At 36.5% G+C, this 15,420-nt stretch overlaps 3 protein-coding genes across 3 annotated transcripts; 1 reads left to right on the forward strand and 2 right to left on the reverse strand.

Annotated features, from left to right (window-relative positions):
- Positions 1 to 102: 102 nt before the first annotated feature.
- On the reverse strand, positions 103 to 3,835 carry CPR139 (cuticular protein RR-2 motif 139). Its single transcript, XM_073083172.1, has 4 exons — positions 3,589 to 3,835; positions 3,089 to 3,214; positions 2,741 to 2,917; positions 103 to 834 (listed from the first exon to the last, which is right to left on the reverse strand). The coding sequence occupies exons 1-4, from the start codon at positions 3,724 to 3,726 to the stop codon at positions 637 to 639; spliced, it is 639 nt and encodes a 212-aa protein (XP_072939273.1). The 5' UTR covers positions 3,727 to 3,835; the 3' UTR covers positions 103 to 636.
- A 347-nt stretch (positions 3,836 to 4,182) lies between these two features.
- On the forward strand, positions 4,183 to 6,914 carry Scox (Synthesis of cytochrome c oxidase). The gene is made up of 5 exons (XM_073082608.1): positions 4,183 to 4,643; positions 5,183 to 5,306; positions 5,805 to 5,886; positions 6,267 to 6,393; positions 6,679 to 6,914. The coding sequence occupies exons 1-5, from the start codon at positions 4,371 to 4,373 to the stop codon at positions 6,826 to 6,828; spliced, it is 756 nt and encodes a 251-aa protein (XP_072938709.1). The 5' UTR covers positions 4,183 to 4,370; the 3' UTR covers positions 6,829 to 6,914.
- Positions 6,915 to 7,137: 223 nt separating this feature from the next.
- Positions 7,138 to 15,306, reverse strand: LOC140749526 (uncharacterized). Its single transcript, XM_073082607.1, has 13 exons — positions 14,883 to 15,306; positions 14,015 to 14,190; positions 13,456 to 13,586; positions 12,714 to 12,819; positions 12,613 to 12,635; positions 12,432 to 12,517; positions 11,886 to 12,069; positions 11,124 to 11,292; positions 10,172 to 10,339; positions 9,656 to 9,786; positions 9,138 to 9,258; positions 8,460 to 8,587; positions 7,138 to 7,764 (listed from the first exon to the last, which is right to left on the reverse strand). Exons 1-13 carry the CDS (start codon positions 15,051 to 15,053, stop codon positions 7,175 to 7,177), a joined length of 2,184 nt encoding a protein of 727 aa, XP_072938708.1. The 5' UTR covers positions 15,054 to 15,306; the 3' UTR covers positions 7,138 to 7,174.
- Between the last annotated feature and the right edge of the window lie 114 nt (positions 15,307 to 15,420).

The following is a 15,420-nucleotide window of genomic DNA, read 5'->3' on the forward strand; positions in this document are numbered from 1 at the left end:
TAGATATTTTACAATAAACATATAAGTCGTATTTATGAAAATCAGTCAATTAGTAGACAAGAAATAAGCCAATATATATTTTTTATTATTACTTTTTTTGTATTTGATATTTGGTTGTAAGGTAACAAGTAGGTATTTTCGTAGTACATACTAAGTTATTTTTAACAGTCACTGCGTGGTGTTTGTAGCGGCTTTCAAACTGTAAACTACAACCAATATCCTGTCCACATGGTATCCAATCGAAGTCCGTAAGTATGATGAATTATATGAAGCTATATCTCGTCTACATTATATCGAGTTATTGAAGTCGCGTCCGTTTAGCATAGATTAGTAAAGATTACTCACTCCAAACAAGAAAATATGACCAGTTTTGACAATTGAAATTGTGACTGTCAGCTATTTTCATGTTTGAAAAACATTAAAAAAATGTAGTTTTTAGAGTATTTACGTATGAAACATTTCTCCGCACTTTTTCTTCGATTTCGTGTCGTTTTTGCATCACTTTACTGTACACGTCGGCATTGTTCCGCGTAAATTACACCATGACAGTCGGAGACGTCGAGTCGTCTGTGGCTTCCTTTAATTACAAGGGGGTGAGATATCTATACTAATCTATGTCGTTTAGATAAATATCCGTCACTGCGTGGTGTTGGCGGTGCCGGCGGCGGCGTAGAGCGGCGGCGGGGTGGGCGCGGCGGTGGGCGGCGCGGCGCGCGCGCGGCCCGGCGCCTGCCGCACGCTCTGCCGCGTCGCCGCCGCGTTGTAGTGGTAGCCCTCGAACTTGTCGCCGCCGCCCGTCGCCGCCGGGAACGTCGCTGTGCCCATGTACATCACCTAAACGAAATGGAAACGTACCAATATTATCTTATATATAAATTTCTCGTGTCACAATGTTAGTTACGGTACCTACTTCGAAACGGCGATACCGATTTTCACCAAATTTTATATGCATATTCAGTAGGTCTGAAAATCTGCTACTATATATTTTTCATACCCCTAAGTGATAAGGGTTTTTATTTACATGGCAACACAACGTTTGCCGAGTCAGCTAGTACATTTGTTTATTTTACTGAGTTGGATATTGTTACAGACGACCTACGTGGCGGAGCAGTCACCACGCCGGTCTGACGCGCAGGGTCCCGGGTTCGATCCCCGGCCAAACAGAAATCTAAATGATGAATTTAGGTTCTGTTTCTGGGTCTAGGTATGTGTATTTGTCTCTGTGTGTCCATGACACCCACCATACAAGGAATCCTAGTGTGGGGCTGTGATTGTAGAACGCGTTACAACGATAGCGTCGATAGCCTATAAAACAAGATGGAAATTGGCTCAGTGAAGAAAGTACGTTGCTTTAAGTGCCGAATCAAATGCAGTTTTACTGTCAAGTGAATGAAATATTTAAATACCATAGGAACTCGATGTGCTGTACTTGTAGCTATTACAGACACAAAAAAAAACAAATAATTGCTTATTCGCAGGGAACACATTCGTAAATATTCTAAATTAAACTCTGTTCTAATGTAAAATGATTAGAAAGATCAAAAAATAATTTATCTTCAGATGCAGCACCATCTACTGATGAGTAACGGTAGATCGCCGCAATATCTTTTACCGCACTTTTATATCCAAATTTTGGTCCAACGAGACCCCTAATAAATAAACATTTACACCTGACACTGCTTTCACATAAATCTCACATGATAGATATAGGGTTTGTGACATCACAGCTTCATTTCAAGCAAAATTTGTATAATATATTATTTAATACAAAATTTACGATACAATAGAAATTAAGTATGCAATAAACAGTTGGAACATTTTAATCGTATATTACGAAAAGTTTGGAAAATCCAAAAGTGCACGACTCATAATGCTCATTTAATTATGAAATATAAAAAAAAAAAAAAAAAACTTGAGTCGTTTAAAATTAATTGCCGAAAAAACAGCTGTAGTAGGAAGAAGGTACTGCACAAGCGCCCCTGGTGGAATAAATGTACATAATATCTATAGATATACAGTCTTGTAGTTTTCGTTTTTTATTAATTGCAATTAAACGACACTGAATTAATTAATCATTCGCATTCAGTGACCTACAATCGTCGATTAGAATTTTTAAAAAAAAAATTTAACTCAAATGATGGATTTTTTCACAAGTTACAGTGTTTTCAGGTTTCACACATGACGGACAGGAAAATTTTTTGACATATTTTGGTGTTTTTTTCCAATTCTATTGCAGTAAATCAATTTTTAAAAAGTATGGAATTAATCTCCATTAAATTATCTCGACAATAGTATGCAAAATATCTTGATTCCGTGAACTATCAAGGCTATAATAATAAAAATAGCCGCCAAAATGAAGCAAAAAAAATTTTTCGATCGTAAAGCACTCTCTGATGCTTCGCATCACGAGTCGTGCAATATTTTATATTTTATGAAGGTGGTAGAACCCTTTGTGGTTCGACTCCGGCGGCACCACCGCCACACCTATTTCTACCTAATAACAGCAGTGCTAGGCGCTTCTGTGTTCCGGTTTGAAGGGTGCGGTAAGGGAGACATACTTTTCCGAGGCGTTCCAGCTTAGACCTCAGGGGTAGCGGCGCATCTGTGGCCGACCTCAGGTATCTAATCCTATCTGGGGTTGATTACAGATGTCCATGGGCGGCAGTAGCCACTTACCATCAGGTGGACTACATGCTCGTCTGCTACTCTTATATTGTAAAAAAAAATAACGCTTTCATACTTGCGGCTTGTACCCGTCAGGACCCGCTTCATATTCCACAAGCTGCGTGCGACCGTCGGGCAGCAGCACGTGGTAGGAGCCGGTCGCGCGGTCGTCCTTCCGCTTCTCGTTGTGCCCGAAATCCAAGCTCACAGTGTTGTCTTGCACGTCGTACGTGTATTCGTAGTTCGCTGGCAACTGGACGTAATGAAATAGCTTTTAAATTAATATTTAAAAAATAAGAAAGAAAACTTGATATGAAAATATTAACGGACGTCTGACGGTACTAGTAAATTCATCTTCATCAGACAAAAAAGTGAGTATTAAATCTTTAAATAGATTTGATATGTTAGTCCTATTGCCGCTTACCGATGGCTCTGGCACTGGTTTTCTAGCACCGCCGCCTCCTCCACCACCGCCACCGCCTTGTTTGGGTGGTAGATATTCTTGCGCAGACGCACCCGGCCATACCGACATCCATGTGAGAAACGTTACCTTTATAATGAAGAAGGAGAACACGTTTTACGATAGCTCAGTTTATCAGCGTAGGAAATAATTACACCAGAATAGGATGCCGTTTGTGCAAATAACTAATGCTGGAATAAGATAGATAGAGTATTAGAGTTTTAAAAGAGGTAAATAGATTCATAGTTGAGATTCAAACAAACACATATCATCAGGAAATATGTCTGTATACGCATATGAGTACGCCCATGTATATATTTATACTCTATGGGATACGCATTTACCACATATCTACTTCTTATTTCTTAGAAATCCAGATGACCAGGATAAGCTCTATATGAAAAATAGGTAACATTGAGTATTTTTTCCTTTGATATTATGAAAATGATAAAATATAAACTTACGCAAAATATCTTCCACATTTCTGCAAATGTGACTGTTGTTTTGGGGCAAGCAGGGGCGGTATGGGAGCAGATCCGACCTGGCGTAGTATTTAAGCCAGCGGGTTGCGGTTGTGGCGGCACCGCCCCTGCATTTTTCATTATGATGGCTCACGACTTGCCAAAAATTTCGAAATCTAGGTAACACTTAATAGCTACGTTTATCATAATAGTAAGTCAGGGTTTTCGTAGTGCTAGTAGCTCTGTAGATCTAGTGTATGCAAAACGATATGAGAAGTTACGACATCTCGGTTGCCACCATATCTTAATAATAGCAATGTAGAGGAAATTTTCATTCAAATTTTGTCATGTTTTACTGAACAAAATCGTCGATTGCAGTTATATGTTCGAGTATTAAAAATGGTTTAAATGTAAAGAGATTCCTAGGGCTGTTTCAGTATGATGAGCTGTATATTTTAAATATTCTAGACCACACAGGTTTTTAAAATAAATTTGCACGAAATGTCATCATGACATTGACATATAAATAATCGGGCTAATCTAATTTCACCCTTAGTGCATTTAGCATAAGGACATTTTAGCTTGCGATGACTGCATTATCATATGTCATAACTTTCGGCATTAGCGCACCATCCAAAACCCTTTCTGATTTGATTTTCCACAATTCAGGAAGAAATGCGAAACCGCGTCCTATTATGATATAGACCGATATCAGATAAGTTAAATAAGTTGCAGTATTGAAATCGTAACGTACAAATAGGTTATATAAGTAAAAAACATTGGAAATGTTCTCGATTGTAAGAAGCAGTAGGCCTTTGGGTAGATTATTTTCAACTTCGACGACAAAATACTGTGCTGTTCCACCAAAACGGCCTGCGAAGACATTTATCGGTCCTGTAACATGGAAATCGATGGCGGTGACGGCGGTGGTGGCCGGAGGGCTCACCGGCTTCATGCTGTACGTCAGGAGGGAGAAACAGCAGGCACTGGACCGCGAAAGAAAGAAGCAGCTCGGTAAAGCTAAAATAGGAGGCTCATTCGAGTTGGTTGACTCGGAGGTAAATATTTTCTTGTTATCATCCTAGTTTTAAGGTTATAAATGGACCTTGTTTACACTGTCAAATGTATATTTGAGTAGCAGCAGAGTAAACCTACTGTGATCACTAGATCCTAATAATACTAATTAGAGAGTAAAGTAGGAATACTTATTTATACACATGTCACATTATAATTTAAATTCTCTAAAGATCAGCATTTGCCATCATTACTCCTGTTTTATTTGGATTTGATAGTGATTTATTTCCTTTAGAAGGACTGTGGGCAGAGGTTCATTGGACACTGATTATCATAAATCTGATTTACATTGAGTATGTAGAAATATAGTAGTAAATATTAAGGGATGATGAAATTCGTTGAAACTATCTTTTAGTTTACCTATAATTTTATTTGATTTTATTTTATGATGGCATTATTTAATATTGACTTTTTGTTTAAACATACTTATTTACCTGTGTACCTTAGTTTTAAGTTTAGTTTGTTAGTTAAGTTTAGTTTTAAGTATATACATGTGAAATAATAAAATTAATGTGGGTTACAGGGAAAGACAGTAAAAAGCACAGACTTTTTGGGCAAGTGGTTGTTGATATACTTTGGATTTACTCACTGTCCTGACATTTGTCCCGATGAATTGGAAAAGTTGGCTGAAGTAGTCAATAAGCACGGTGAGCGATGAAATATTTCATTGTAGTTGTTGGTTGAACTTTCCTTTAACATAGAGTGAAAATTAATCCATGTTGTATTAAACATAAATTCTATTTCACGGTGTAAGAGTCAGATGAACGTATGTACAAAAAATAAAAAATGGTTTCTTTTTCACAAAACGGTCCACAATGTAGTCTTTTATGAAATGGCAAAATGACGTAACGCTATATTCAATATTTTTATTTCAACTACTGTATATTATCTCTATTAATAATCTGGTAAAGTTTGAAGTGGCAAATTTTTACACTATTTTTGCTCTCCTGTAAAATTAACAAAATGACTCTTATTCCGCGATTTATGCTTAGAATTTAGATTTGATAGATTGGTCTGCAACTGGATGAAATGCAAGTAAAATACTGTGCTGAATTGTGCAGATATTATCCATGTGTAAACCACTTATCAATTATATCTTTGTCCAATGCATATGCAAGTTTATTAATTTAATCTTCTCATTCCAGATAATATACCTACGGCACCACCCTTGCAGCCAATATTCATATCAGTAGATCCTCAAAGAGACACCCCAGAGCTTGTTGGAAAGTATGTTATCTATCATTAAGCCATCATCTACAGCAAACATAATATTTAATAATGTCATTATGTGTACTCATTTTTTTGTTACAAATATAAAAACTGTTTGCATTCCACATACTACATCTTGTAATTACTACAGAGATCAGTCCGCTTAGCAATATGGAATAGTATTGACAGACAATTTATAGTCACTGGTGCAGCTAAAGGTCTAACATGCAAAGGAGCTTCTTTGCATGTTAGCCTCTCGAGTAACAATATAATGTACAATTTGCACTCTTTGTGCTTTTACAAACTTTGATTCATAAATTTAAATATTAGGTTTCTGCATTCATAGTTCGTAATGTTGAGTGAAGGAAACAGGCTAATAATATTTTTTTATCTATCAGATACTGTAAGGAATTTACTCCAAGGCTATTGGGGCTAACGGGAACAAAGGATCAAGTGCAACAGGCTTGCAAATCCTACAGAGTATACTTCAGTGCAGGACCTCAAGATGTTGATGAAGATTATATTGTAAGTATGAGATAAATAGTATTTCAGTCAATGTTATAGTTAGTAATTTATTGTGTTCATGGTATGCAAGTCATTTTAAGAGATAATTAATTAGAATATTAATATTAATAAGAGGCCTTCATCTGTATATTTTGTGATGTATTTATGGACCTCAGCTATTCTATGTAAAACAGTAAAATGGTTTTAAGTTTAGTATATTATGCAGCTTAGCCACACTAAAGTATGCGTTACAGTTAGAGTTAGACTTCTGAATAAGATACTAATGACCTTCTACCCTTATTTCAGGTGGATCACACGATTATTATATACTTAGTTAATCCAGACGGCGAATTTGTTGATTACTACGGTCAAAACAGAAATGCTAAAGATATTCATGACTCTATGCTTGTAAATATTCAGAAGTACGAGGCTGGGAAGAAAGCGTCGTGGTTTTAAACATTAATGTTGTGCATTTACTTAGTATTTTAGTTATATTTTAAAATAACACTTATTTTCCAGAAATATAGGATTTTGTTAATTTACTTTGTATTTTTTACTTGTTACCGATTTATGCCGGTTTATAATGAATCTATCAATTTTTATACAAGTTTTAGTAGTACTAGTAGTAGTAATACCTCTTATTTTAGTAGGCAAAAGTTGGATTATATTATTAAGGGGTTAAATGTGTCCCTAACATTACGTATATTTAGGTCTCAGAAAAAAGTGGAATGATAGGATGAAGGACTAAATAAAATTCACAACAAATTATAATTTAGCTAAAAAGTGTATATTCGTTTTCATATTAAAAGTTAGCAGTCATTTTACTTGTGATTTTACTAATGGTGACCTGACCTCCAGAAGTGTGAATCTGTACTAAGCTCTGATCTAATTGATATAGTTTCACAGTAGTGCCCTCCAGAACAGCGGAGGACGCTGATATGTTCAATCCGCCTTCGTTAACGGTAACTAAATTCAAGTCATTGCCGTAATTCATTTCGTTGTTCGGGAAGTTAACTGCATTCGCCCTCAAGCAAATGTTGCCGCGCCCTTCACCTTGATCGATCACAACGAGCTCAGTTTTCATATCCCCGCCTTCAGGCAAAACCAATTCCTCTGAAACTTCCAAAGGCACTTCTTCTGTCACCTCAACTGTTATGTCATCTTTGGGCGATTCATTCTGACAAGTCATAGGTTGCAGGTTATCTGCTTTCATATTGAATAATTCTCCATTCTCAGTCACTAAGTATGGGGGATATTGATCAACTTCCTGCAATATCAACACATTTCGTTTTTCCAAGTTTTTAATCATTTCGTGATTTTTTAAATGTTTCGCAAGGTATCCTTTTGTTTTAAACTTCTCTGAACATATTGCACACTCAAAAGGTTTTTCTCCTACAACAAAAATAATTATTTTAGATACCTAGTATGTACTTTTCGTTTATAATATCATATATTATTATTATTATGGTTGTTCATAATTTAGGTGCACTGTATTGTATGCACATTGTTTGAAAGATACATTATAGGCAATTGTTGCAAGTTAATCGCTAGGTTTAGAATCTCCAGGGGCATAAGTCCCGTGGGCACATACATATATAAATATATATGGGGCGCGTAGGTGACTGCGGCCCATACTCAATCTATGTAATATTTCTATGTACCTATGAAATTTGGTAATTATTGCCTACTAAAAATTAACAAATATCGATAAAACCATAAGACCGGTGTTGCCTGCGCATGGCGAGTTATTAGTAGGCACAAAGAGCTGTATATTATATAAAATACGACAGCGTAGCCATAGATTAGTAAAGATACTTCGCCGCCTTGAAATTGAATGAAGCCGCAAACGGCTTATTATAGTAAGTTCTTTTTTTGAATTCTTGACAAATAAAAACATTTTTCGAGAAAATTTACGAATAAATAACTAATACTGCGTAATGTACATAATAAATAAATCAAATATTTTAGGGACATTTTAACACGGAGACGTGGCAAAATTTTTTTACGCAACTATTTCAATTCTCAAAACTAGGTACATTTTCTTGTTAGGAGTGAGTAATCTTTACTAATCTATGAGCGTAGCGTACCGGTGTGTATGAGGCGGTGCTGGCGCAGGCGCGCGGCGCTGGCGAAGCGCTTGGGGCAGGCGCAGCACGCGAAGGGCCGCTCGCCCGAGTGCGCGCGCAGGTGCGCGCTCAGCTGCACGCGCGCGAACCTGCGCAACACAAACACTTAAGCCCGCTCCACATTCTCGCGAGAACGCGAGAAAAACACGAGAAACGAGAATGTGGAGCCGATACGAATCGGGATTTTCTCGCGTACTCGCGCGATTCTCGCGGGAATGTGGAGCGGGCTTTAGAATATCTCTGGTAAACATGGTATACACTGTGTGTAGATATTGTATAATATGGATATAAGAGCGTGCGCCGAAATCGGCATAGGTACACGCACGCTTATTTTTTTCTGGGCGGCAACGATCACATGCAACGGGTGCTCGCTCACAGTTGAGCGCTCTCGTTACGTATAACTTATCGCACGCGAAAGTGACCACTCCATGCTCTAGCACATATTTTAGCGTACGCTCTTAGATATATTATTGACTTAGTAAGAAGAAAATTGAGGTTAAAACTAAATTCAAGAAAAATATATGAATCAAACATATTTCTGTAATGTCAAAATATCATAGTTTGATAATGTAACATAACCATTTGATTGTACCACCATAATCACTGTACAACAGTCATTTCAATATGGCATAAACATACCGTTTCCCACAAACTGGGCAACTGTACGGCTTCTCCCCCGTGTGCGTGCGGCGATGGCTCGCAAGCGCGGAGCCCGAAGAGAACTTGCGCTCGCAAATATCACACGAATAGGGTTTTTCTCCTGTATAAATATAAAATAAATAAATACAAAAATAGCGGCATGGCAAACTTTGATTTTATGATTGTTTATATTCGATCGAATTCGAATATGTTTCGATTCGTTTGAATGCACTGAAGCTTGGTAAACTCATGCAAATGCATGTTTGCGGTAATTTAATTTAATTTATTTATTTACTTAAGGTCATATCTTGAAAAATATTTATAGAAATGAGCAGGGCTATAGGCATATCCCGGGCCGTATAGAACGGACGCTATCTACGCTCACACGCGTCAGTTTTAGCACCCGTAACGCAAGGAAAATATTGAATTGCTCTTATCATGTAGGCTCTTGTAAAATGCGTAGGTGCGTTTAAAAGATGGAAGCTCTTGCCGTACGCTGTAGTGTGCACAGTGGGTACCTGTGTGTGTGCGCATATGCAGCGTGAGGTTGGAGTTCTGTATGAAGCTCTTGCCACACGCCGAACACACGTACGGCTTCTCCCCCGTGTGCGTGCGGTGGTGCGTGTTGCGTGTCGATTCGTGTCGGAACCTGCAACGTAAAAATATTCCAACTCTTGAGAAACATTATTGAAAAGTGAAATGAAATTAAATATATTTATTTTGTATACGGCTACGATGGCACTCACAAATTGTCGGTTACAATATTTTTTCTTAAGCTACTACCGGATTGGAACGCGCCCTCAACTGAGAAGATTCGGTCAGAAACTCAATGGGTTTGTCTTCGTCGTAGTCTAGTCGTGACAATTTTTTGCAGATGTCTCTATGCGTGTGTATGTCTCTCTCTCTTGATAAGTGTGTGTGCGTGTGTGTTGTTTTGTTTTTATTTTCTCTCCCTCTTCTTCTTTATCTTCTCTCTCACTCTCTCTCTGTGCGTGCGTACGCGTGTGTGTATACATGTATGCATGCGTGCGTACCTCTTGTCGCAGTAGCGGCACGCGTGCGGCTTGCGGTCGGAGTGCACGCGGCGGTGCGAGGCGAGCAGGCGCGGCGTGGGGAACGCCTTGCCGCACGTGTCGCACGCGCACGGCCGCAGCCCCGCGTGCCGGGACACGTGCGCCGCGAGCGCGCCGCTCTCGCTGTACCTGTACACGTAAGTGCAGTGTGCACTTAGACACGCAAGGTTGACAAGTTTGTTGTTGTTGTCAGGTCTACAATATGAAAAATGTCACGAGATCTTATAGATATATCGATAATGGTTAATTTTGTAATTTATAACGCATTACTGGCACATTCATTTCTGCCTAATAACAACAGTGTCAAAATGCTGCTGTGATGCGTTTTGAAAGTGTGGTAGTGTGGTAAGAGACATACTTATTCGAGGCATTCCAACTTGTACTCAGGGGAAATAACGCATTTGTGGTCGATCTTAGGATGGAATGTTATCTAATTAGGTGTTGATCACAGATGTCCATAGGCGGCACGAGTCACTTATCATCAGGTGAAAAACATGCTCGTTTACTATCTCAATATTATAAAAAATCCACTACAAAATCCCTTTTATACTTTACCATAGACAAGTATCTCACCACCTTGTAATTGAAGGAAACCATTAAATGGCTTAAACGGCTGACAAATGTGTCAGCCATTTAATGGCTGTCATGGTGTAATTTACGCGGAACAATGCCGACATATGCAGTTAAGTGGTGCAAAAAACACGAATTCGAAGAAAAAGTGCGGAGAAATATCGTTTCATTTGTAAATGATCTAAAAAGTACACTTTTTAAATATTTTACAAACGGAAATAGATGACAGTGACAATTTCAACAACTCAACTCAACTCAACTCAATTTCAACAAACTGGTTACATTTATTTGTTAGGAGTGAGTAATCTTTACTAATTTATGTACTTTACCCCAACATAGTTACCTCTTATCGCATATATGACACGCGTGCTTCTTCTCCGGCGCCTGTCCGGTGTGCACGCGCGCGTGGCGGCGCAGCGCGCACCGCTCGGCGAACAGCTTGCCGCACGCCGCGCACGCGTGCCGCTTGCCCGCCATGTGCCGCCGCACGTGCCGCCGCAGCTTGCCGCGCTCTGCACCACGCGTGAGGATACTGATACTGTGATGCCGTATGTCCATACCGTAATAAAAGCACGAGAAACGAGAATGTGGAGCCGATACGAATCGGGTTTTTCTCGCCTTGTGGAACGGGCTTAACAAATGTCTTACGACTACAATTTATAGATTCGAGGTAACCGTTCTCGAACCAAGTACAGGGCTTAAAGGACTTGTAATTGTGACTGTGTTAAAATCAATAAACTATTTTTTAATAAAAATATTCTACAAAGCTAATAAATTCTATAATGACGGAATTTTGGGTACTATAATGACGGACGGAATTTATGTATAATCAAGACGCCTAAGATCGGTTGCGTTGTTAAACATCCCAACATTTTGACATATTATATTTTCGCCAATTATTTATTTACCACTAGCAAGTTATACATGATGTGCCATTAATTTATCGTGCGGACAAACTAAACAGTCTGATAATAACGTATAGATATATACAACTAAGAAACAAATAAACATATTTTATGCTTAGGCTTAACATAGGCACTAGTTTACAATAATCTAAATGCGATCATTTATTTATTTATTTATTATTATGGACCGAAATCCTTACCTTGAAATTCCTTGTGACATTGGTTACAAATCCATGCAGGTCCTTTGGTATGTATAGATGAATGTATGTGGAGGTCCTGTTCAGAAATGAACGACTCCTTGCACTGACCGCATGAGTGTGGGTGACGCACCTTACCATGCATTTGTTTCATGTGAACTTTAAGAGTCTTTGTCTTGAGAAATTTCTGGGAAATGCAGGGTTTATTTGAAATACTTAAAGTTATGAATGATTTTAAGCATAATAATAAGGAGAATCATCAATGCTCATATATAATGTGCAATATTGACTGGTATAAATTTCGACTTTCCAAACTAATTTTAACAGATCACTTTAAAAATTTATATTCACTTTGCTTTAATGACAATAAATATTAATTAAGATTTCCCTGTAGGTATGAGTGAATTTACATTTAGCAAATGAGCTGAATTGTGGTCTTTATTTTAAGTTCTTTATCTATTCTTATAAATTTACTTCTTTAGTTTCCCCTATTTCTCTAGTATGACATTTAAATTAATACTAGTAAAGACTTATACACATCTCATTTACCTTAGAACAGAAAGAACATATATAATACTTTCGTTTACCATTCACTGATTCCTTCATTATTTCTACATTACTTGAGTCTTTTGAACCTGTAACATTTGAAAGTATTTTCTTTGTGAAAATATAAAACATTATACAAAATATAATTTTATATGCAGACGATATAATGTAATTTTAATATTACCTATAATAAGATTATCCAAAGATCTGAAATCAAATTGTTCATGATTAATTCATCACCCATAAATCATGTAAAATGTTTATTGAAAAATGCTTAAAACTTACATATTTTCTTCTTTATTTTTGGCAAAATTTCGTACTACATGTTGTTTCAAGACTTTATTGTTATGTGGAACTAATAAAGCATCTTCTACATATTCCACCTCAACGGCTGTAATTATTAAAATATTAATTACTATAATCCATTGCATTTTAGAACTAATTAAGGTCATCTGGCCAAATGTAAGGTGTTATTTATTCAGACACCTTTGTAAATATTTTAAACTAGTTTTGGCTCGCGGCTTCGCCCGCGTTTAATAGAAAATAAAATAACATACTAACATACATAAAACTGTAAATTCGTACCTTCAACTTAGCTAAAGATCATCAGTTGATCAAATGCATAGATTACGACTCAATCCTAACTAATATTGATTAAAATAATCGATGTTTTGTGTCCAAAAGATCGATTCTCCGATTAATCGATCTTAGAGAGCCATCCATAGTTCCCGTGGGATTTCTGGGATAAAAACTATCCTATGTCCTTTCTCGGGTCTCAGACTATCTTTGTACAAAATTTCATTAAAATCGGTTCAGTGGTTTAGGCGTGAAGAAGAGACAACCAGACAGACAGACAGACAGACAGAGTTACTTTCGGATTTATAATATTAGTAAGGAAGTAAGGATTAATCATACGATTCAAAGTGGGTAAAAATCGAGTTCAAAGATTCCGTTTTATACATACATACAGGTCCAGCTAATAAAAGCGTGGTAATAAAAATATCTCATGGAGATGACATGAACATACCTGCCCCATTTTCTATTTTAACTTCTTCTACCTTAACATCATTTCCTTCCTCATTGTACTCTTTTATTCCTATATTATCACCATTATCAATTATCACTCCCATTGAATTTATATTGCTTTCATCAGGTGCACTGAAAATTATGTCATAATTAATTAAAAAATTAATGAAGTAAGGTGGTAATAATTTTGAAATGACATTCTTCATTATTATGTACATAGTAATATTTAATGCTTTGTTTCAAATTAAATGCTAATTAGTTACAATCATGCAATATATTTAGTTATCCACATATTTTATAAAAATCCATAAATGTTCACTACATTCAATCATGAAATACTATTATAAATCATAAACACAAAATATTAAACACTTAACATTTAAAATCAATAAAATTTTAAATGATTTGTCCCCAAAATACATGAAAATTAACACATAGGCTTAAATAAGAGCTCAAAAAAGGGTTCATATGTAATAAATATCTAAGGGATCCCCTATAATAATACTATAAAAATATCACAGGTAGTATTAGTAGAAACTACTAAACAATTTGTTACTTACCAGATTGATTCATTTAAACCTTCTTTCGCATTGTGTTTGTTATCTGATCCCGTTTTAATTAGTGATTTTAAGATACCTTGAGAATTTTTACATTTTACCCGAAATTGATAGCATTGTACAACATCACTTGCACATAATTCACAAATGTGGAGAGGGAGCCCATCAGTCAGGTGTACCTTGAATCGAATTTTATGATTTTCTAATATTTTTATCACACAGAAGAATATCGAATATATGTATACAAAAAAAAAACAATTCTTAGAATCATATGCAGCTGGTATCCCTTTATATTTTAAAATACTAGCAAGTATCCATACCTGATGTTGCTGAACTTCATAAAACAGTTGAGATCTACACAAGCCTTGTTCGCTTCTATTTTTATACTATTCTTATTATTTATTATTTGCTTCTATTTTTTTGAAAGTGCTAGAACCCTTTGTGGTTCAACTCCGGCGGCACCACCACCACACCTATTACTACCTAATAACAGCACTGTTAGGAGCTGCTGTGTTCCGGTTTGAAGGGTGTGGTAAGGGAGACAGACTTTATTGAGGCATTCCAGCTTAGTCCTCAGGGTTAGCGGCGCATCTGTGGCCGTGGAATATCTTATCTTATCTGGGGTTGATTACAGATGTCCGTGGGCGGCAGTAGCCTCTTATCATCAGGTGGACTGCATGCTCGTCTGCTACTCTTACATTATAAAAAAAAAACTATAAGTAGTTAGCTACAAGATTAGTAATAAATTAAACTATATGGGACACTTAAAAAATAAAATATGTGAAGATTGTGGGAAAGGTATGATGAAAGGTAATAGCAATCTTTCATCAGTTATCAAAAGTATGTATGTACACATTTATATTAAGCTTACCTTAATTGACGTAACGGATGAATACATATCTAGTAATGAAGCATTTCCTTTGGTACATAACAGTGACACCATGGAGTCGCTTTTACATAAACAAATTCGGCATATATTCTGTACATCTGTTAATATGATTTCTGTATTTTCTTTACTATCACTGCAGTTTTCGTATTCCATCTTGTAATTTATTTAAAGTATTAAATATTTTGTTATTTTATTTTACGAGATATTTTTTGCCTTTTGCACAACATAATTGTTTTATTAGATGCATTCAGATCATAATGCATGTATTTACTTTGATAATAATTAAAATTAAAATATAGATTAACGTCGTTTTAAAAGTCGATATGCTTCCATCAAATATCAATAAATTTTAAAATCCGATAAATTAAAACATGACAGCTCCGAGTTTTTGACAAACAAATCAGCAAACAAAAAGAAACAATGACATTGACGTTGCCACTTTGACGGCTTAATTTTTTACATATTGCAACATTTTGATATTTGCCGAGTACAGACCAATAGTCGCGAAAAGCTATTAAAA

This window comes from Epargyreus clarus, unplaced genomic scaffold (genome assembly GCF_041222505.1).
Source record: "Epargyreus clarus isolate Ecla_fem2 unplaced genomic scaffold, WU_Ecla_fem_2.2 ptg000018l, whole genome shotgun sequence".
NCBI lineage: Eukaryota > Metazoa > Arthropoda > Insecta > Lepidoptera > Hesperiidae > Epargyreus > Epargyreus clarus.

Excerpts from the sequence above, each read along its gene's own strand:
- CPR139 (XM_073083172.1), bottom strand. The coding sequence starts at position 3,726 with ATGAAAAATGCAGGGGCGGTGCCGCCACAACCGCAACCCGCTGGCTTA. Across the intron at positions 3,215-3,588 it reads AAATGTGGAAGATATTTTGC|GTAACGTTTCTCACATGGAT; the intron begins GTAAGTTTATAT and ends TTCATTATAAAG. Across the intron at positions 2,918-3,088 it reads AACCAGTGCCAGAGCCATCG|TTGCCAGCGAACTACGAATA; the intron begins GTAAGCGGCAAT and ends CATTACGTCCAG.
- Scox (XM_073082608.1), top strand. The coding sequence starts at position 4,371 with ATGTTCTCGATTGTAAGAAGCAGTAGGCCTTTGGGTAGATTATTTTCA. Across the intron at positions 5,887-6,266 it reads ACCCCAGAGCTTGTTGGAAA|ATACTGTAAGGAATTTACTC; the intron begins GTATGTTATCTA and ends TTTATCTATCAG. Across the intron at positions 6,394-6,678 it reads ATGTTGATGAAGATTATATT|GTGGATCACACGATTATTAT; the intron begins GTAAGTATGAGA and ends CCCTTATTTCAG.
- LOC140749526 (XM_073082607.1), bottom strand. The coding sequence starts at position 15,053 with ATGGAATACGAAAACTGCAGTGATAGTAAAGAAAATACAGAAATCATA. Across the intron at positions 12,636-12,713 it reads AAAAATAAAGAAGAAAATAT|ATCTTTGGATAATCTTATTA; the intron begins GTAAGTTTTAAG and ends ATTTGATTTCAG. Across the intron at positions 9,259-9,655 it reads GCATATGCGCACACACACAG|GAGAAAAACCCTATTCGTGT; the intron begins GTACCCACTGTG and ends ATATTTATACAG.